Source organism: Myxine glutinosa, chromosome 1, assembly GCF_964187855.1.
Source record: "Myxine glutinosa chromosome 1, kmMyxGlut1.1, whole genome shotgun sequence".
In the NCBI taxonomy this organism is placed as follows: Eukaryota; Metazoa; Chordata; class Myxini; order Myxiniformes; family Myxinidae; genus Myxine; species Myxine glutinosa.
In genome coordinates, this window is record NC_136261.1 from 73,708,669 (window position 1) to 73,730,072 (window position 21,404).

The 21,404-nt window shown below is 44.0% G+C and overlaps 1 protein-coding gene across 2 annotated transcripts in view; it reads right to left on the reverse strand.

Moving 5' to 3' along the window:
- Nucleotides 1-21,404, reverse strand: part of RAD54L (RAD54 like) — a 61,198-nt gene that overhangs the window by 31,976 nt on the left and 7,818 nt on the right. The window contains exons 2-8 of one of the 2 annotated variants that reach the window (XM_068113222.2): nt 16,994-17,086; nt 14,202-14,324; nt 14,040-14,100; nt 13,782-13,917; nt 2,266-2,335; nt 671-816; nt 252-394 (exon numbers count right to left, since the gene is read on the reverse strand). In XM_068113222.2, coding sequence (XP_067969323.2) covers nt 252-394; nt 671-816; nt 2,266-2,335; nt 13,782-13,917; nt 14,040-14,100; nt 14,202-14,324; nt 16,994-17,086 — 772 coding nt within the window. The remainder of the gene's footprint in view (nt 1-251; nt 395-670; nt 817-2,265; nt 2,336-13,781; nt 13,918-14,039; nt 14,101-14,201; nt 14,325-16,993; nt 17,087-21,404) is intronic. The other variant, XM_068113231.2, reaches the window with a different exon arrangement.

Sequence of the window (21,404 nt, forward strand, 5' to 3'; positions counted from 1 at the left end):
TTTGTCCAAATCCGTCAATAACTTTTTGAGAAATATTGCTCACAGAAAACAGACAATCAGGGGTCGAAAACATAACCTCCGCCCACCCTCAGCGACAGAGCTGAAAATCAATTGTTCTTCCTAGGATTAGAAAACTACCAAATTAATACTCAATGGTCATTGATAGGTTGCGTAGCTAAGTGGGAACAAATAGTGGGTCCGAAAAGGCCTGTACTGCAGAAATAATTCAGAAGGGCGAGGGATTCACAAACCCAGATCACTGTCGATTGTGTCCTTGGAGCCTCCGTCAATAGCCAGTGTGGCCACGCGACCACCCAGCCACTTGGCCACTTCGTTGGCCCAATTCTTCACCAAGCTGGACGGGGCTACGACAACTGTCTTCTCAATGTCTGGCCTGTTACATGGACACATTTGTGATGTCAAAACCTCGTGCTACAAAATGCATAGAATGAAGGAAATGTCACTCTTTAGAAGTATATGGGACACATCTGGGTTCAAAGAAAACATTGTTAACTCTGTCATTTACTTGGCATCATCTACCAAATGCCACAAATTGAAAAGCTCGCTTCTTTGATACCAATGCAAGCATTTTGTCCAATTTTCTGACCAACAGATAAAAACGCATTAGTATAGTACAGGCAGACAGACTGACAGACATGTGACCTCCAACCTCGCGTCAGGTCCCTGACGAAGTAGCGTCCACATGAGAGTAATGCACTGCAGTGTCTTGCCAAGGCCCATCTCATCGGCCATGATGCAGCCGTATGATCCCTCCAAGCGCCGTCCTGATACGCATTCCCACAGGAACTTCACACCCTTGGAGTGCAAATACAAGTATAATCCAGTGTGTGAACAGTTGTCTAACAAACATAAGTGTTTTGCAAAGCTTGTCAATTCATTTCTGACACATTTATCTCAGTAGTGTAACTTATAATCAGGGTTGATCAGTATGTCCATGGCCTAAAACCCAAATTCTGTAATAATAAATGACAGTGTGTGTGTGTGTGTGTGTACACTGTTATCTCCATATGCAGTTCTCAGAATGTGGAAGGGAGTTCTATCAGGTCCTGAAGTATCCACCTCAATTTTGGTTATGGGGGTTGGGGAAAGGAGGGTCACGATTCATGGACCAAGCTGTGAAATTTTCTTGTTCTCAGTTTTGTTTATCAGAGACCATCTTCCAACTGGTACAGTTTATCAGAGACCATCTTCGTTCATTCATCAGAGACCCAAACAGATTCCAACTGTGGATTGTTTTTATTAATATTCCCAGGGATTGTTTTAAAGATCTCTATAAGATTCTTCTTCATCATTCCTGTTGCTCCAATAATCACTGGTACAGTTTTGGCACTCTTCAGATTCCAAAAACTTTACACTTCATTTTTAGGTCTTGGTATTTGGTCATTTTCATGATTTCTGCGTTGTTTAGGCCAAAATCACTGGGGACTGACATCTCAATTAGCAATGCCGTTTTTTTATACCCAAGTACTGGACTATATACGGTCGCAATGCTTTGTTGTGTCCATTTTCACGCTTATTGAGATCATCAGGTCGTATGTGAGCGTTATTTCTTTGTTCTCAATTATCGCTTTTGGTTCATGTTTCCAAGAGGTTTCTGGGACTGGAATATTGAAGTTTGTTGTGCCTTTGTGTATACAACTGTTCTGACATTTGGTGCGTGTGTGTGTGTGTGTGTGTGTGTGTGTGTGTGTGTGTGTGTGTGTGTGTGTGTGTGTGTGTCTCGATCCTACAATACAGTTTCTGTATGCAGTTTCGATTGCATCTCCAGCAATCTTTAAATAATTAAAATAGTCCGCACAGCAAACATTATGGCAGTCACTAAAGTACTCAAGCACACACACGATAACAGGAATGAATGAATGAATGAATGATGCAAATCATGGGAAGGATATCTGAGCTGGTAGAGTTTGTATTATTTATATGCAAGTTTGAAATACTTTTGGATATTGAACTTTCTCTCTTTCAACTTGATACTCAGCGCTGTATTAAACTTTCAGCTAGAAGACACCAACAGCATGCATGACCTCAGCGATAATAAAGCAAAAAGAAAAAAAAAGAAAAAAAACATTTTTGCATTGTCCTGTCTAATACACACGAATGTGGAGTACAAAGCAGGTCCTCTGCCACAAATCAAAACAAAATGAAACACCAGTCAGAATATGGACAAAGAGCGACGTCTTTTTGCTCCTGTGTTAAAAGGGTCGCTCATGGAGAAGGTACGCCTTCGCACAAGGCCAGACTCACCTCCCGCTGATGAGGCCTCAAAACCTTGGTCAGCATAGGATCGACGACCACGTGCACTGGCTGAGAGTCCCTACAGAAACAGCAGGGTTTAGAGTCAGCATCACAGCCGGGCGCAGCCACAGCACGCTTCAAGAAGTACACAGGGCACGATCAAAAATAAGATTCACTGTATTTGTGAGAAATGGCCTAATTGTCAAACGGGGTGGGAGGCGAGGGGGTTAAGGTGTTCATATCAATCGTGCACGCAGACATGGGGTTTTCACCTCAAAGGAAGGAGATGAAGGACTGATGGAAAAACTCAATGTGAGAGGCTTGCTCATTAGCAACAGCAGTCATCGGCAGGGAAGAGTCAGTTAACCCTCCCCTCCCCCCCTCCCCTCCCCCCTCCCTCCTCCCCTTCCCCCCCTTCCCCCCTCCTCCCCTCCTCCCTCCCCCCTCCCACCCCTTACCCGCCCCATCCCCCCCTCTTCTCCCTCTCCCCCTCCCCCTCCCACTCTTATCCCCTCCCCCCCGTTCCCCTCCCCTCCCCTCCCTGTACAGACAGCACAGACACCCTTAACCTTCAACAGCTAAAATAACAAGCGCCTGGAGAGAATCCTTCAGACACACATTAGGGATATCAAAGGAAGCAAAGTAAAATAACCTGCTCTGACACTTTTTACTTTCGGGGAAAAAAGCATAACACTAAAAATAAATAATACTCGCATAACATAATGGGGGAATGGTGTTCAAAAAGGTTTCTTTTCATATACAAGTACAGTACAGTATATAGAATTGGTTACAAAAGTTTTTTAATTATTCATACTTACCGTATATATCTACAGGGTGATTCTTTTTTATTTGAGAACCCTAAATAATTTAACGTTTAACGTTTTTCACTCAGTCACAACATGGCGCTCACTGTGGAAGACGCGTCTTTCTTGTCGAACATTACATCAAGAATGCATCCTTTAGGGAATGTCAAATTGCATTTAAAAGTCGCTTTGGTGGTCGAACGAAACCTTAAAAATCAGTGACATGGAAACTGGTGAAGCAGTTCAGAGATACAGGCTGTGTGAAAGGTAAAAAGCACATGTGCCAGTTACACCAGAGAAAGTGGATGATGTGCGGGAAAGAATGGAATCAAGCCCGGAGAAATCCCCGAGACGTTTAGCACAACAAGCTCACTGTTCGTGTCACGTCATTCTGTAACATTAGGCTACATTTACGCAAAATATTATATTCCCAACTGATATAGTTTTTAGTGTATGGGAAATATTTAGGGTTCTCAAATAAAAAATGACCCTGCATAAAAATAAAAGGCAGTGTGTGTCCATGTGTGTGTGTGTATCAGTATGTGTGTGTTTATGTGTGTCAGTATGCATATATACAGTCATGTGAAAAAGTAAGTACACCCCATTTAAAGTTTTGACTTTTTCAACATATTTCAACATACAGCTATTTGATCTTCATTTCAACAATATTGATAGATAAAGTTGATATAATATAACAAATATCATGAAACATTTACATTTTGTAGTCCATTGTATAATTTAAATAAACATAAATGCAAATTTCGCATGTGGAAAAAGTAAGTACACCCCTACATTTATCACTACTTCAAATACCTAAAATTAGAATCAGGTGCAGCAGCTCAGGTGCAAATGATTAGAACATCGTTGGAGAGGATCTTGGAGGAACCTGTCTTATTTAAACCTCAGACATTTGGTTTGATTTGCTCTTTGTTGTTGAAGTGTGCGGCGTCACCATGCCTAGATCAAAAGAGCTCTCTGAGGCCTTCAGAAAGAAGGTTATAGATGCCTACGAGTCTGGGAAGGGATTTAAAAAGATCTCCAAACAATTTGAAATCAATCATTCGACTGTCCGGAAGAGCATCTGCAAGAGGAGAAGATTCCAAACAATTGCCAAGTTGTTCAGGCCAGGCCGCCCCAGCAAGTTCAGCCCGAGAGCAGACCGCAAGATGCTGAAAGAAGTCTCTAAGAACCCCAGAATGTCATCATGGGACCTACAGGTAGCTCTTGCCACTGTTGATGTCAAAGTGCACGAGTCTACCATTCGAAAGAGGCTGTACAAATTTGATCTACATGGGAGGTGTGCCAGGAGGAAACCTTTGCTGTCCAGAAAGAACATCAGGGCAAGACTAAAGTTTGCCAATGAACACCGAGGCAAAGACCATCACTTCTGGAACAATGTGCTCTGGACAGATGAGTCAAAGGTAGAGCTATTTGGCCACAGTACCAGAAGACATGTTTGGCGAAAACAAAGGACAGCATTTGACCACAAGAACCTGATACCAACTGTAAAGCATGGTGGTGGAAATATTATGGTTTGGGGCAGCTTTGCTGCATCAGGGCCTGGGCAGCTCACCATCATAGAATCCACGATGAATTCTTCATTGTAGCAGAGGGTGCTTGAGGATAATGTGAGGCCATCTGTCGGAAAGTTGAAGCTCAACCGAAGGTGGACCTTGCAACATGGCAATGACTCTAAACATACCAGTAAATCCACCAAGGAATGGCTGAAAAGAAAGAAATGGAGGGTTCTGGAATGGCCAAGTCAAAGCCCGGATCTAAATCCCATCGAGATGTTGTGGGGGGATTTTGAAACAAGCAGTGCATGCAAGAAACCCCTCAAACATCGCACAGCTGAAAGAATTCTGCATGGAGGAGTGGGCAAACATTTCTCCCAGTCGATGTCAGAGACTGGTAGACAGTTATAAGAAACTCCTACTTGAGGTTGTTTCTGCCAAAGGGGGCAATACCACCTATTAGAGCCAAGGGTGTACTTACTTTTTCCACATGCGAAATTTGCATTTATGTTTATTTAAATTATACAATGGACTACAAAATGTAAATGTTTCATGATATTTGTTATATTATATCACTTTTATCTATCAATATTGTTGAAATGAAGATCAAATAGCTGTATGTTGAAATATGTTGAAAAAGTCAAAACTTTACATGGGGTGTACTTATTTTTTCACGTGACTGTACATGTGTGTTGTTAGGGCCTGAAGCACACCAAGCGAAGTATGCGATCAAACCAGCTTTATTTATAGGTTATAACAATCGGAAATCTATTCCTATACATAAAGAAAGAGGAAACAAAGAAGGAAGAAGAGAGGGAAAAACCAGATTCGGTCCGCATGAGGGTGAAGGAGTAGGCAGCCAGGGCTGGAGGGTGCTGCTCGTGTAAAGGGCCAGGGCTACCTGAGGGAACCCCTCGGAATCTGGCCAGTCCCAATGGAGGACCTACAGTCTGGTGGTCCTGAAGATATCAGGAGAGGAGAGACCCAGACAATGAGGATGTGACCCAGACGATGAGGATGTAAGCAGTACTGTATCCTCCCGTATCGACTCACGGCAAGGTCGGGGATCCGAACTGGAGGAGCCGCAGCGAGAGTTTGAATAAGCATGGCATTCAAGGCAGGCCCCACAGTAGGCCCCAATGCAGGCCCAGCAGTAGGCCCCAATGCAGGCCCAGCGGTAGGCCCCAATGCAGGCCCAGCGGTAGGCCCCAATGCAGGCCCAGCGGTAGGCCCCAATGCAGGCCCAGCGGTAGGCCCCAATGCAGGCCCAGCGGTAGGCCCCAATGCAGGCCCAGCGGTAGGCCCCAATGCAGGCCCAGCGGTAGGCCCCAATGCAGGCCCAGCGGTAGGCCCCAATGCAGGCCCAGCGGTAAGCCCCAATGCAGGCCCAGCAGTCGGCCCCAATGCAGGCCCCAAGGCAGGTCCAGCAGTAGGCCCCAATGCAGAGATACAGCAGCAAGAGTTCGATCAAAGGCAACCTTCAGGTAGAGAGGTGGCCGCAGGGGTTTGATCAGGCATAAACTTCGGGTGGAGAGATTGCAGCTGGAAGCTCTACATCACATGAAAAGGCACTCCGCCATGAGCCCTCCTCCTGCTATTTTAAATACCCAGCATTCCATGCCTGCCATTAACGGATTTTTTGGAATGCCAGCCGGATTGGGGGGGGGGGGGGGGGTGGGCAGAGGAAGAAGCCGCACCAGAGAGAGAATAATGGTCACAGACCGTAAGTGTCTCCTCCATAACACCAAAACCATAAAACTTAGCGGCCCCAAACTTTGCATGCATACTCCTCAAACTCCAAGGAGGTTCATGAATGAAACTGGGTGTTTGGGTGTGTTTAAACATGCTTTTTGAACACAACGGGATGCTCATAACAAAAAATACCAAAATAAGCCTTACCAAAATGGTGGTGTGCCATCTTGGTCAACCCTTTGTGACGTCGCTCTGTTCTTAAGCCACCATTTTGTTTCGGCCAAGTGAAACGTGCCTTGGCTTAGAAACACAATCTACTCTCACAGACTAAATAAAGCATATAATCCAAATCTGGATTCGGATTTTAGGATTGGATCCCATGCATTTAATAAGTATCGAAATCTGGAGTGATACCTTATGTGAAAATTTTCACATTACCGATTCTTATAACTTGGTATATTTATGTAAGCAAGGCTGTTCTCCTCATTCTGCACTGTTGTCTTAACTCACACCTCCATAGGATAGGTTGTTTTTTTCAAGTTGCAAAATACTTCAACTTTATTCCTATTTGTCATAATTTCATTATTGTAATTGTAAACAAACTGAATACGAAGAAACAGTGTGAACAAAGCATGAGTGCTTCTTCTTCTTCAAAGTATGATGGAGAAACTCAGCCACTCATGAGATTGCAAAAACATCAACATAAAAAAACAATATAAATTTTATTATTCCCTGCGTTTTTGGCAACATACTTCAAACTTCAAAGTATGGCAACATACTTCAAACCCAGATATTCTTTAAACTCAACGAAACTTTTTATTCAAACTCGGAAAACATTAGATTATGAAGAAACTTTGCTTCTGATAAATCTTCTTCTTTAACCTTGGAAAGCATTGCAGAGAAACTCATCCACTGACAATTCTTCTTCTTAAAACTCAGCAAAGTATTACGAAGAAACTCAGCTATTGATTACCAAAAGATTTCTTCGTTCACCGCTGTTATGTTTGGGCGCATGATGTATATAGAGCCTCATGGCTCTGAAAATGCCATAAAACCTAAAGAGAAGATGAAGAAGATCCCTCCTACTCCATGTCGTTCACCTGCGTTGGATTAACAATGATGCCTGAGGAGCACAAGCCGTGGGCATGTTCTCTCCTCTCCCTCCCCTCTCTACCTCTCCCCCCTCTCTTTCCACCACACCTCATCCCTCCCCCTCCCATCCTCAGAACACCCTTCCCTCCCGGAGTGTACAATATAGCATCATTACATGATATTATATTATAATGCTTCGCTCTCCTCTCCTCCTTTCTCCATCCCCTCTCTCCTCCTATCTCCTTCCTACCCTCTCTCCCCCCTCCTCCTACTCTCCCTCCCACTCCCATCCTAGCACCACCACTCCCTCAGTGTACAGTATAGCGAGGCTTCGTTCTCCCCCACTCCTTTCTCCCTCCCCACCCCCTTTCTCCTCTCCTCTCCTCTCCTCTCCCCCTCACCTACCCACCCTTCATCTCCCCCCTCCCTTCATCTCCCCCCCCCCCCTCATCATACCCCTCCCCTCCAAGCTATCCTGCCAGCCCTGGTTGTTTGTGGACATTAAAGATCCCAAAGTTTTTTCAAGAATGGTAGGTGAGTTATCATCAGTACCCAGAACAAACTACTAATTCCTACTCTGACTGACTGCTGTGAAGGCAACGGTAAATCACTCAGCGTAACAAAACCATTCAACATTTAATCAAAGAACCCAGCATAACCAGTGCCAAGAGTACTTCAGCACCACTTCACTCTGTAAAGAGTATGGTATGTTGATGATGATCATGGCGTTAAGATAAAAAGTATTTTTTATTTTCACTGCTTATTCCATACCAGTGTCAGACAAGCTAATAACAAAACTGTTTGCAGTACCGCACTAACAATAACTTAAGAGCGCAAAAATTTTTTATGAGCCCAGAACTTATTTTAAGAGTAGACTCTCTTGCAAGTTCAGCTTCCTGATGTCCATTGTTGAGGTTTGCAAAGCAGTCACCACAATTGGTGGTTTTATCTTTGGGGTTTGAGGAGTAGTGGTGATAGTGAGGTTTTTTTTGAACTGAACATCGCCATGTTTAAAATACAGAAAGGGCACTTTTAGAAGCACCAATTACATACGACTGACTGTTTCCTTAGTAAAGTACCATGAAGTGAGCAAGTCTTGAAATTGGGTGAATAATAATGCAGAATTTAATTACAGAATTTTTTTTATATACCAGGTAATGTAGGTCCACAATCATCCTTGACCATGTTGTGCAACGTTGGCTGAGGCCTTTGTGCGAATGAGATGTAAAAGGACTGTACTGAAAGTTCGGGTTGACACGAAGTTCAAGATAATATTTTCATGCCCATTATCTTCTCGGTTGTCTATTGTGCCACACCACTGACACACATCGTATGATAGAGATTAAAATGGTGCAGCCTAATTTTCTCGAGCTTGAGCTGAGAAAAATTTTCAAACAAATAGAGCCCAAACTAGTGTTTCTTACCTGTAAATAGTTTCCCAAGAATTACTGGAAAATTACAGAAATCGATTTGGGATTCTTGCCTTTTCCCGTTGTTGTGTTTTTTTTTCCCGGTCCGGGCTCAGAAAATTTGGGCTCGAACCATCTCTATTGACAAGCATAAATGCGCTTATGCTTGGGAAAGGAGGTGCACAGAGCACATAGTAAAACCTAGTTTCGTACAAAGTTACATGAAGATTAGATGGAACATGCGGCCGGCATTCCAAAAAATCCGTTTCCGGCAGGCATGGAATGCTGGGTATTTAACATAGCAGGAATAAATGGCCTTGGCCTCCCTTTGCTCGGCATAGGTGGAATAATACGCCCTTGCACAAACTTGTTCAAGCCAGCCAATGCTCTATGCATATGCCACATGAAGGAATCCCAGTTACAGAATGGCAACATAGGAAATAAGAAGTGACAAACAACATTTTTTACATCCCAACACTATAAAACTTTTTCATAACTGAGTTATAAAATGGGACTGTTAAAGACTGTATGTGAAATGTGCCCCTTTTGCTCGGGGGCCCAGAATAATGTCAGCCCACCTTTCAAATGTAAAAAAATTAATTTAATCGACACTTTGATGCACTGAGGTACACCTGGTACGTATGACATCAAGCTATACTTGGCCAGGAAGTAGGTACAAAAGGTTTTAACTTTTAACCCCAGCAGCGTACGAGCGATCGCATTTTCCTTTGTCATCACAGCTGTTTCGAAAGCAATTGCTTATTTTATATGAATTGGGTTTGCTTTATCAATCCTGTACAGATTACCGATACAGATATCAGCCTGTGCCAATTACGGATATCGATACTGCACACATAGTCATCGCGTGTGCCATTATCGGTGTCTTAATCAATTGGCTAATACTAATAGCATACCAAAACCACCAGTGCTTCATCTGAAGCTGTAACTTTTTGAAAATTAATTAGACAAGTGATTAATCAAAAAGAAAAAAAGAATGAATTGATTAATCAATAAGTAATTAATCGATGAATTGATTAATCAAGAAATCAAAAATATCCTTTATAGCCACATCACTTGGTCACTGTCATGTCCAAATATCAGTTTCCTAGCTCAAAAGGTGCCTGAGATATTGTCCAGATGAGAAAGAAAATAAATAAATGATTAATAATGAAAATAAATAAATAATAATCATAAAATAATTAAATAATTAATCAATTGGCTAATAGAATACCTAAACCATCACCGTTTGATCCGAATCTGTAACTTTAAAAAAAACAATTAATGAAAGCATTAATCGAATAATTAAATAATTAATCGATTAATTGAACAATCAATAAATCAAAAATAGCCTTTAAAGCTAAATCACTTGGTCACTGTCATGTCCAAATATCAGCTTCCTAGCTCAAAAGGTGCCTGAGATGTTACTGCCTAGAAGAGAAAGGAAATAAATAAGTACTTAATTAATCGATAATAATGAAGTAACTAATCAATTAATTAATCAAAAACAAAAAATACCGTTTTTGACAAAGTACTTGCTCACTATTGTGCCGAAATTTCAGCTTCCTAGCTCAAAGGATGGCTGAGATATCACCCGGACAAACAAGAAAACAAACAAGTACACATACATTCAAAGTACACCGCCCCATGCCAAATAATTAAATATGCTGCAGCGCGGCATTGCCGGGGCGCCTCTGGCGCCCGGCAATACCGCAGTGCAGCTCATTGAGGCTGCATTGGGAGGGAGAGGTGTACACTAATTGATTGATTAATTGTATAATTAAAATCAATAAAAGATTATCACAAAATATTTTCATAATCAATTGGCTAATCGCATAACTAAACCACTAGTGCTTCATCCGAAGATGTATCTTTTAGAAATTTAATTAAATAAGTCATTTATAAAAAATTAAATAATTAATTGATTACTCAATAAATAATTAATCGATTAATCAATAAATAATTAATAGATGAAATGATTAATCAATAAATCAAAAATATCCTTGATAGCCACATCACTTGGTCACTCATGTCCAAATATTAGCTTCCCAGCTCAAAAGGTGCCTGAGATATTGGCCAAATGAGAAAGAAAATAAATAAATGATTAATAATGAAAATAAATAAATAATAATCATAAAAAAATTAAATTATTAATCAATTTGGTCAGAGAACACATAAACTACCACTATTTCATCAGAATCTGTAACTTTAAAAAAAAAAATTTTTTTGTCATTAATCGAATAATTAAATAATTAATCGATTAATTGATTAATTAATAAATCAAAAATATCCTTTGCAGCCAAATCACCTGGTCATTGGCATGTCCAAATATCAGCTTCCTAACTCAAAAGGTGCCTGAGTTAATAATGGTCAGAAGAGAAATGAAATTTAATTAATTAAATAAGTACTTAATTAAACGCTAATAATTAAATAACTCCTCAATTAATTGATTATTCAAAAAACAAAAAATACCGTATTTGACAAAGGACTTGCTCACTACTGTGCCGAAATTTCAGCTTCCTAGCTCAAAGGATGGCTGAGATATCGCCCGGACAACCAAGAAAACAAGAAAGAAAACAAACAAGAAAACAAACAAGAAACCAGAGTGAAAACTGAGTACTCTCTTTCAGCGTGCGTCACTGCCGAGCCCCCTTCGGTGCCCGGCAATGACGATTTGCAATGCCTGGAGGTGGCATAGGAAAGGAGCGGTGTACAACAACCAAGCACGGATACATTCAAAGTACACCGCCCCCATGCCAAATAAAGAAATATCCTCCATCGCGGCATTGCCGGGGCGCCTTCGGCGCCTGCCAATACCGCCGTGCAGCTCATAGAGACTGTATTTGGAGGGAGAGGTGTACAATAAATCAAAATTAGCCTTTACAGCCAAATCACTTGGTCATTGTCATGTCCAAATATCAGCTTCCTGGCTCAAAAGGTGCCTGAGATATTGCCCAGATGAGAAAGGAAATAAATAAGTACTTAATTAATCGATAATAATTAAATAACTAATCCATCGATTGATTAATCAATAAATCAAAAACAGCCTTTACCGTTTTTGCCAAAGCACTTGCTCACTATTGTGCCAAAATTTCAGCTTCCTAGCTCAAAGGATGGCTGAGATATCACCCGGACAAACAAGAAAACAAGAAGACGTCATGCAGAGCACGATACTTGCAAAATCCACCCTCCCCTCCCCCCCAAAAAAGGATGCCATTGATCCATCAAATTGTCCATTTCATCCAAATTAAAATTGACGATCTCGATCAAAGCTTGGGTCAATAGGATGAAAAGTGACGATTTTGCAAATGAAAATTGATGATTTTAGAAGTTTCACCTTGATCCTTTTCACCTCAAAAATAGTTGGTTTCCCAAATCAGTGAGGCAATATGCAAATGCTGTTAAATTTTCAAGTCAATCAGATGAAAATTGATGATTATAGAAGTTTGATCTGAAGTTTACCTTTGACCTTTTGACCTCAAAAATAGCTGGTTTCCCAATTCAGTGAGGCAATATGCAAATGCTGTTCTATTGTCAAGTCAATCGGATGAAAATTTATGATTTTGGAAGTTTGACCTCCAGATGACCTTTGATCTTTGACCTCAAAATCTCAATTGTGACGACTTCTACAGCTTGGTGAAGTTTCGTGACGATCGGTTTGGAATTGTGACCTGTAAGCCAGTGACAAACAAACAAACAAACAGAATAACAAACACAACCGACCAATATACTTGAAAAAATCTTCGATTTTGCAAGTAAAAAAACGGACTCAAATGCAATACCCTCTCCTCTGGCGAGGGTAACAAGACCAGAATCTAACAGCGGAATCTAATAATCTAAATTATTATAAACCACAAACACATATGATTAGCTTTTTAAACAGTCGCTAACGCCGTTTATAACATTAAACAAAGAAATTTGGAGGAATCCCGACATCCCTGAGGTAAGCTTTACTTACAGAACTGAGCGACTGTAATCTATATACCCCACAAGGGTTGGGTAAATAACATGACCCTTCCTGCCGGGCCTAGAAGTACTGTGTCATTGGAAGAGACGTAACGCCGATGCTTTCGATATTTGATGGTCATTTTAACAATTGCTTTGTTTATGTTTCACACTGAATGAAAAACGTAAAGGAAGAGCATGGCAATTGTGATATATGACAGGTTCGACGATATGTTCGGACTGAACGAAATTATGTCTTAATGGGGGCACCTATGACATCATCATTAACATATGTTATTCCACATGGCGAGCTCTTTACAATGAGCCATGTCTCAATTTTTTCTATTCAGCACTTTCGGAGATATGGAGATGCAAAGTTTTTCCAAGATGGCGGCCAAACCACGTGGCCGATGACGTCATCAATTGGGCACAGTCTATTCCAAGGCAAGACAAATATGTGTGTAAAGTTTGGCGATTCTACGTGCAACGGTGTAGACGTAGTGCTGCGCACAGACAAACAGACAGACAGACAGACAGACAAACCAACCGATCAACATACTTGCCGGAAAAGATTCCGGCAATTAACAAACAAACAAACCGACTCAAATGCAATATGCTCTCCTCAGGCGAGGGTAACAAGAAAGAAACCGGAGTGAAAACAGTACTCGCTTTCAGCGCGCGTCATTGCCGGGCCTCCGTCGGTGCCCGGCAATGACGTCATGCAGCACCTGGAGATGGGATGTGAAAGGAGCAGTGTACAAAAAATATATTATATATATATATATATATATATATATATATATATATATATATATATATATATATATATATAATATCTTAGTTTTTAAAAAACAAAATGCTAATGAGCAATGAAAGCTTATAATCCACGATTTTATATATTTGAGGTAGTAGTGCAGAGCAGAAACATAAAGATGGACTTTTCACTTTGTAAAGATATCTACCATCGACGCGAAGCAATCTCTTCACACTAATTTGCAACAAGTTAAGGAAATTTCTGTCGCTCCGTTTAAACGTGATCACATGGCATTTTGAGGCACAACGTAACGACTCACTTATCCACTTTAAGAGTCTCGTGAGCACTGAGCACTGGTGGAGTGTAAAGCACCAGTGCGTTCTCCTCGAATGGGTCGTAAAGCGGCCTGCGACCACCTTGCCTTCGAATACCCAGGGCCTTCAGCCCTAAGGGTCCTGGAAAGAAATCAACAAATAAACGTGAAATTCAATGATCACCAAAAAGCAGGTTCAACCGTCACCCATCCAAAATCACCGCCTCCAATCCTCCCCGCCCCCCCGACACCCTTTTTGCCTACCCATATAGTTGGGTATAGGAACCTTGAAGGGTTTGGCCAAAATAGTTCGGATGAAGGCTTCCTGAAACAGCATGAGCGCAAGATGAGAGTGAATGGTGTAATCAAAACGTGGACAATAAAATGAAAATGCGATTGCAATAAGTACCACTGAAGAAAGCTTACGTGGGCCTCTCCATCAGGACACTGCTGCTCATTTCCAACAGGAGTGAGGGGCTTGCGGAATTGAGAAAGAAACACCTGCTGAGGGTCATGCGTCGTCGTATTCTGCTTGATGCGTTTTGCAACCTGACAACGTGCAGTGTCAAAACCAGGTAATTTACGACCACCGGAGAGTCAAGATATCTTTGGCTTACGTAAAGCTAGAGGTTAGGGTAAAAATGTATGGGCTGGAGGAACTACTTGAGAGTTGACATAGATTGTATTTTTATGACTCAAATTTACTTGTCATACAAAATTCACCCTTTAAGGAAATGGTGGCTGCTGCAGCTTAAATGAGATTACAAATCTATACTCCACTTGTCCGCATTGGCCAATTTATCATCTCTACAAACTGTGATATGCAAACCAACAACCTGGACCAAAAAGCATAAAACCAGACATTCTTTACTGTGTGCCAGAAAATACAGATACAGACACCAGAAATGAAGTCGCGCTGAGTCCAAAGTCACGGGGGCGTTGGGTGCCCATGGGGTGTAAGGTGGCAGGTGTATGGTATAGAGCACCCAGGAACGTATGGTGCCGGGTCTCAAGAGGTGCCGGGTCTCAAGTGGTGCCGGGTCTCGGAGGTGCCGCGTTTCGGGTACTACAGGCCTGACTGAAGGCACAATTATACCCATTATATTGTTATGGATCCGGGTTTCGGGGTCTACAAGCAGGGGACATCTCCCCCCAAACTCCCAGTTTTGATGCCAACAGTTGTGGATAACTCCGCGGTCTGGCAGGTTGCTAATCAACCACAAAAGCCAATCAGATGACCATATCTCCCAGGGTCCTCTGTCTGACACCGTTTACCTGGGGGTGATGGGGCAAACCTAACCAGGAATCATGCACTCGATTCTTACTTGCCTCATCTTATCTAATCTGGGGCAGCCGAGCGAACTGCCGTTTATGTACCGGCTAATGTTGTGGAGCCAATTGGTTGGAGTAGAACGTCCCTGATATAACTTATAACTAGTACACACACTGTTTACCAGTTTTGCAACAAGCACAGAAGATACACAACACATTTACAAAGAACAATAAAGCAACACATTTACACAGCATGGTGAAAAAGAAAGCAATTACAACAATTATAATTTTCAAGCACAAGGAATAATAAAAGAAACCACAACCACAAAAGACTTACTCAACACTTAAATCCCCTCTCCAGTCTTCCATGATTATCTACAAACGTAACATTGGCCCAGCAGAATCACACTCTGATGAAGGTAGATAGGAAGATAAGAAGGGGAGAATCGATTTGGGCCGTGGGGGGCAGCCCCTGATCTCACTTTAGGCACCGTCGACGGACGAGTATCGGTCCTGATATGCTTGGGTACAGGGTGAAGGGGAGGGAAGGTCAATGTGGTATCATGGTGCAGTGTAGTTAGTAGTGCAGCCTCGTCCTCCACCAGATATCTCTGCTTGGCCTGCCTGCCTTTCACCACATGCACAGCACCTCGCACCCAGCACAACATGGGTCGCTCTCTCAAGGCAACGCAGGCTTCTCCGATGACGGCATGCGTGCCCTACTCCCGCCTTCCACCCTCACCGGTGCTTCACACCAAGCACAACAAGGGCCACTCCATCAGGGCAATGGTTCTTCCCTCAGAGAAATGCGGGTTTCTCCTCAGATCACAGGCAAGCAATCCTCCTCCCCCCACAGCAGATCTCTGGCTCGGTTCTAAAGCAGCGAACAGCACTTGCATTCGGCCTTGTATACATGCTTAAGCGGGGCGGAGCCTGTTCCCGCACAGAGCATCTTTATTGGTGTGCTTCCAGATTCTCCACCCCGCTCTCCTGTCAATCATCCGTGCCACGTTCTGTGGATCTTCTTCAGTAGATTTCCTTCCCTCATTGCTTCACGCCAAATTCCGTTCAAATGCTATGACTTCTTTCCTTCCTTGTGGTGCGTGGTTCGTGTGAGGTGCGGGAGATTAATAAAGGTGTCCGTGTGAGGTGCGGGAGATTAATAAAGGTGTCCATGTGTGGTGAAAAATATGGGTGACCAAAGAAACTGTGAATGGTGAATTTATATAGATACAAGTAGTACAAGGAACGTTAATGTCTCAAATGTGTTTGGAGAGGTCAAGGAACCAAATTGGAGCTGTGTCTGGAGAGAGAAGACAAAATAAAAAGTGTCTACAATGTGCAATGGTTACCAACCTATATGGTCTGTGGATTCCAGGTTATGGGAGATGGTGATCGTGGCAGTGAAATGGAAGGAGGAAGAAGAAGACCTCTCCAGAGCCTTTGCAAAAGCATATCTCCCGTTTTCCCACTGTGCAAAAGGATTGGGGCTATCTAAAACATTTAATAATAAAATAACTAAACTTGGCAACCTACGTGCATGGATGTGCGTTCTCCTGGGCCCCAATCGTAGAACCGTAACAACAACAACAACATGCATTTTAAGGCCATTTTCCATGCTAGAGTGGGGGTTAGCCTTGCGGTCCCCATGACAACCGTAGAACCGTAACGGTAGAACGGTAACAATATACACAAATCGTTATGTCCCACTGGAATTTCTTCTGTGGTCATTCCGGAAAACCAAAACCATCTCAATAATGCGTGGATCCCACTCACATCCTCCGATTTCTCATTCCCCCCTCAGGGTCTCAGGTGTCACAGTAATGCCAGCTCCCAGACAAATTACCCGTCCAGCATACATTCCAGGTTACAGCAATCTACTTCAAGAGTTTTAAAATAAAGAATGGGCAGTGTCTTGCCGAATGTATGGGTACAGTTAAACTTGCATGCTTGCGGTCCTTGTCTGGCAAGAAAGGAGACCCGGGAGGTGACAAATCCAAACCTCGCTTCGCTACCTGGCTCGGAGCCAAGCTACGCCTCTGCAATCACAAGGAATCACGAGTCTTAGTCAAGTGCAACAACAAACCACTCTGATCAGGGAAGATAAACATAAAACGACCGATTATGAATTATATACAACGTTCAGATCGTTTAGATATTATATCATGATCTTTCATGTGTTTGGAGAGGTCAAGGTGTTGCCTGGTGTTGGCTTAGCGGTTAGGGTGCCAGCTTGGGATCCTAGGATCCTGGGTTCGAATCCCGATCGATCGCTGAATTAACGCCAGGGGGGTTGACTCAGCCTGTCATCCTTCCGAGGTCGGCAAATTGAGTACCAGCTTGCTGGGATGAATGATCACGGTGTGTACCCCGATTTAGAATAGGTACACCGTATCCCTGCGCATCGTAAGAGCGTGACCAAGGGTTGGCGTCAGGAAGGGCATCCGGCCATAAAAACATTGCCTCAAACAGGGAACCATAATTGTCATGGGGCCCGCAAGGCTAGCCCCTGCTCTAGCGGGGTAAATGGCCCTAAAATGATCATTCATTCATTCATTCATTCATTAATTTCATGTAATATGTCAAGGTCACAAACCAGAGTGTGAAAAGATGGGTCCGTATGATATCTGTGTTTATACAATTAAGAGTGACGTTCCAATTATAAACATTTGAGGAATAGCAAGCAATGATTACCTTCAAAATATATTCTAAATACCTCAGTGACATGCCCATGACTTGGGTGCGGAAAAAGGGAGTGGGGAGGGGGGTGGGGGGAGGTGGGAAGAGGTGGAAGGGGAGGAAGCAAAAGTGGGCACTCCCACAGATATCACCATCACGATATAACCACCCATCCACATGCAAATTACCTACAAGTCCTGCTAATATATCCCTGTAACCCTCTATCTCAAATGCTTCTAGATACCTATCAAATTCCAACTTCAACCTATCTACTGTTTCTGCTGCCACAACCTTTCCAGGGAGACTATTCCATGTACTGCTCTGAATGAAAGACCCTTGCCTTAATGCCATCTTAACTCTCCTCTTCTTTACTCTCAGGCTATGGACCCTGGTCCTATTACTGTGTATTCTAGTAAAAAGTTATTCTGCACTTTTTGTCTATAACCCTCATTATCTTAAAGGCAAATAGATATATATATATATATATATAAGGGTGGCCCTTAAATGGGGTGAAACTTTTAAAATGTTCTCATGGGCTAAATGTGATCCATTTGGGATAGAAATACTGCAGTCAAAATTTCATACAAGTCTGTTTATATTTAGAGGTAGTCCAGGCACCTTCAAGAATCACAATTTTATATATAGAGAGCACACAACAAAATATACTACTGCACAAATACACTTCTTAAAGTTCTTTTCATTTCTCATTCTATTTAACATTCCTGATGTTATTATATTAGTTTCTCGTCAAGGAAGGTTCTCACCAACATAAGTCATATCATTGCTGCCTGATTTTAGCCAATGTTGCTTTCCGACAGTCGGGATAAGTACGGTGGTGTTCAGACACGACCTGAAGTAAGAATTGGAGTTGCTCCTCATCCATGGTAAGGAGCCGGTTGTAACTTTTCATGAGGGCCACACCTCGTTCAGCGTGGTCATTTACGACCTTAAACTCCCTGATCTGTTCCACAGCAGCTCTGTAGCCTTCATGGTCACCCCATATGCTTGGATCCACAGTTAAAAAGTCTGACGAGATTTTCAACGTTTCGAAGAATGTTTTTGTGTGTGGTGACACAAATTATTCAATTCCCTTCTCGCTTAAGGCTTTCATGTCAGGCCGTGGCATCTTTGATGGTTCTTCATCCAATGGACGCTCACCTTTCAGTGCTTCCACCATCAGTTGTTTCGTAGCGATAGGCACTTGTTTGTCGAAGAAGGCCAACCGCACCAGCTCTTCTGACAAGTACCACAGATGGTTCCTCAACTTCTCACTGGTGGCTGTTGAGATTGCATGACTTGGTCTTGAAAGAGATCAAGGTCTTCATCAGCAGCAGATCATTCATTGGAGCTTCAGCTGCACTTGGAGCTTTCATCCAGGCTTGCAAATACACTTCAGAAACAAACAGACAAATTTCTCGTAGGCCATTCCTCTCTCGTGTGGTCAGCTTGAACTGTTGGTGGAAAAGCCAGATTTTGGGACTGTAGATGGCCTTCGACATCCATCTTGCATGGTGAATCGCACCAGGAGCACAGAAATGAATGCTACGAGCAGGAACTCCTCCAAGAAACAAAATGCTCAGTTCCAGAAGTTCTTTATAATCATCCCGTGGCTGACTGAGGTCAAGCTGCTTCTTTGCAAAATCGATAACTATATCAGTCACAGGGAGAATGCGGTCTTTGACAGATTCATCAGAGAGACCAGAGATGAATGCAGTCTGGTCAATAGAGTCCCACTTTGATTGGAATCTCTTAAACAGAAGAACCTCCGGTCCAGAGGTGCTCCCCATGACTGCTTTAAATGCTGTAGCAAGCAGCAGCTCCATAATGGGGTGACGACATGCAAAATACAGCAAGTCACGGCCAATTTTTTGTTCCAACAGAACACATGCCCCATTTCTGTGTCCATAGCAGTTGTGTCAAAGCACAGAGCTACCACCTGATCGGTATAAGGGTGAGAGCTCTTATTTTAATGTCTTTTTGACAATCATTTACACATATATTTAAATTCAATGTATACACGCTTATTTTATTTTAAATAATATTATGTATTTTATAAACTTATCTCGTGTAAGTAAGTATTTATTATACACTGCCATATTGCAATCATTATATTGTAGCGGCTACCGCTGGGTTTTCACAATCGCCTTGCACCTATCAAGGACGCGGAGCGATCACCATGCCGGGCTCGTCCAGGACGCCCGGGCAGGCCCGCGCTCAACTTGCCAGGCCTCGGTCGGGACGCCCGGGCATGCCCCCTCTCGCCTTTCCTGGGCAAACGCTCCGGGATAATGTGTGTATATATATTGCTGCCCGATAAACGGGCTTTTCAGAGTACCTGAGTGTTTTGTTTGAATAAAGCAACTCGGACGAATTCCAGCTTTTTGTCGCGTCCATTCTTCCGATCGACGTGGGAGCCCGAGCTCCTTCATTGGTGACCTACCGACATGGACACGGCAGTGGCCCTTAAACTGCCTACCTTCTGGGAGGCTCACGCGGCGGTTTGGTTCGCACAGGCGGACTCCCTGTTCGCCCTGCGAGACATCACGGCCGACGACACCCGCTTCCACCATGTGGTAGCAGCGCTCGGTTCAGCCACCGCGGCCCGCGCCCTGAGCCTCCTCGAGAGCCCGCCAGCCGCTGACAAATACGGCGCGATTAAAAAGCTTCTCCTCGACGCTTTCGCCCTCCCATCGGCGGAACGCGCACGGCGCCTGCTCGACCTGCCCGAGCTCGGCGACACGCGCCCTTCCGAGCGAATGGACTACATGCTTTCGCTGCTCGGCGAGCACTCTCCGGCATTCCTGTTCCGGGAGCTGTTCCTCCGTCAGCTGCCTAGCCCGGTATGCCTCGCCCTGGCAAGCACGACGATCACAGATCCCCGTGCCCTTGCCAGGGAAGCCGACAAGATCTCCGCCGCAGGCCAGCGCATCGCAGCAGCGACCTGGGGCCCACCGCCGTCCGACGCAACACCCATGGCGCCCGAGCACCCGGCACGGTCGACGACCGAACTGCCGACGCAATTGGCGGCCGCTACACCGAGCCGACCACCTCCAGCACGACGACCGGGGCCTCCACCTGACCAAGCGTGGTGTTACTATCATGCCAGGTTCGGACAGAAGGCCCGGACATGCCGACCCCCGTGTACCTTCGGCAGGCCGGGAAACTGCCGGACCGGCGTTCATTACCAGCCATGAGCGCCGGCCACACGGGCAACTTACTGTTCATCACGGATAAAGCGTCCGGACGGCGCTTCCTGTGCGACACCGGCGCCCAACTGAGCGTCATACCCGCCTCTGACCAGGACAGTTAGTCCGCGGTTTGCGGCCCCTCCTTGGTTGCGGCCAACGGATCGGCCATCCGCACCTTCGGCCCGCGCAACGTCACCCTCTGCTTCGGCGGCCAACGCTTTGCTTGGACGTTTGTAACCACAAACGTGCCCATGGCTCTGCTAGGCGCCGACGTCCTCTGCGCACACGGACTGCTGGTGGACGTCCAACGGCGTCGTTTAATCAACGCCAAAACCTTCAGCTCCATGGTATGCACATTGAGCAGCTCCGCGCCGACCGAGCTGGCATGCGCCCTCTCGGCGGCGAACGAGTTTGCTCGCCTGCTCATGGAGTTCCCGGCCCTCACGCGGCCGACGTTTTCGGCCGTCGCAGTACTGCATGGGATCGAGCA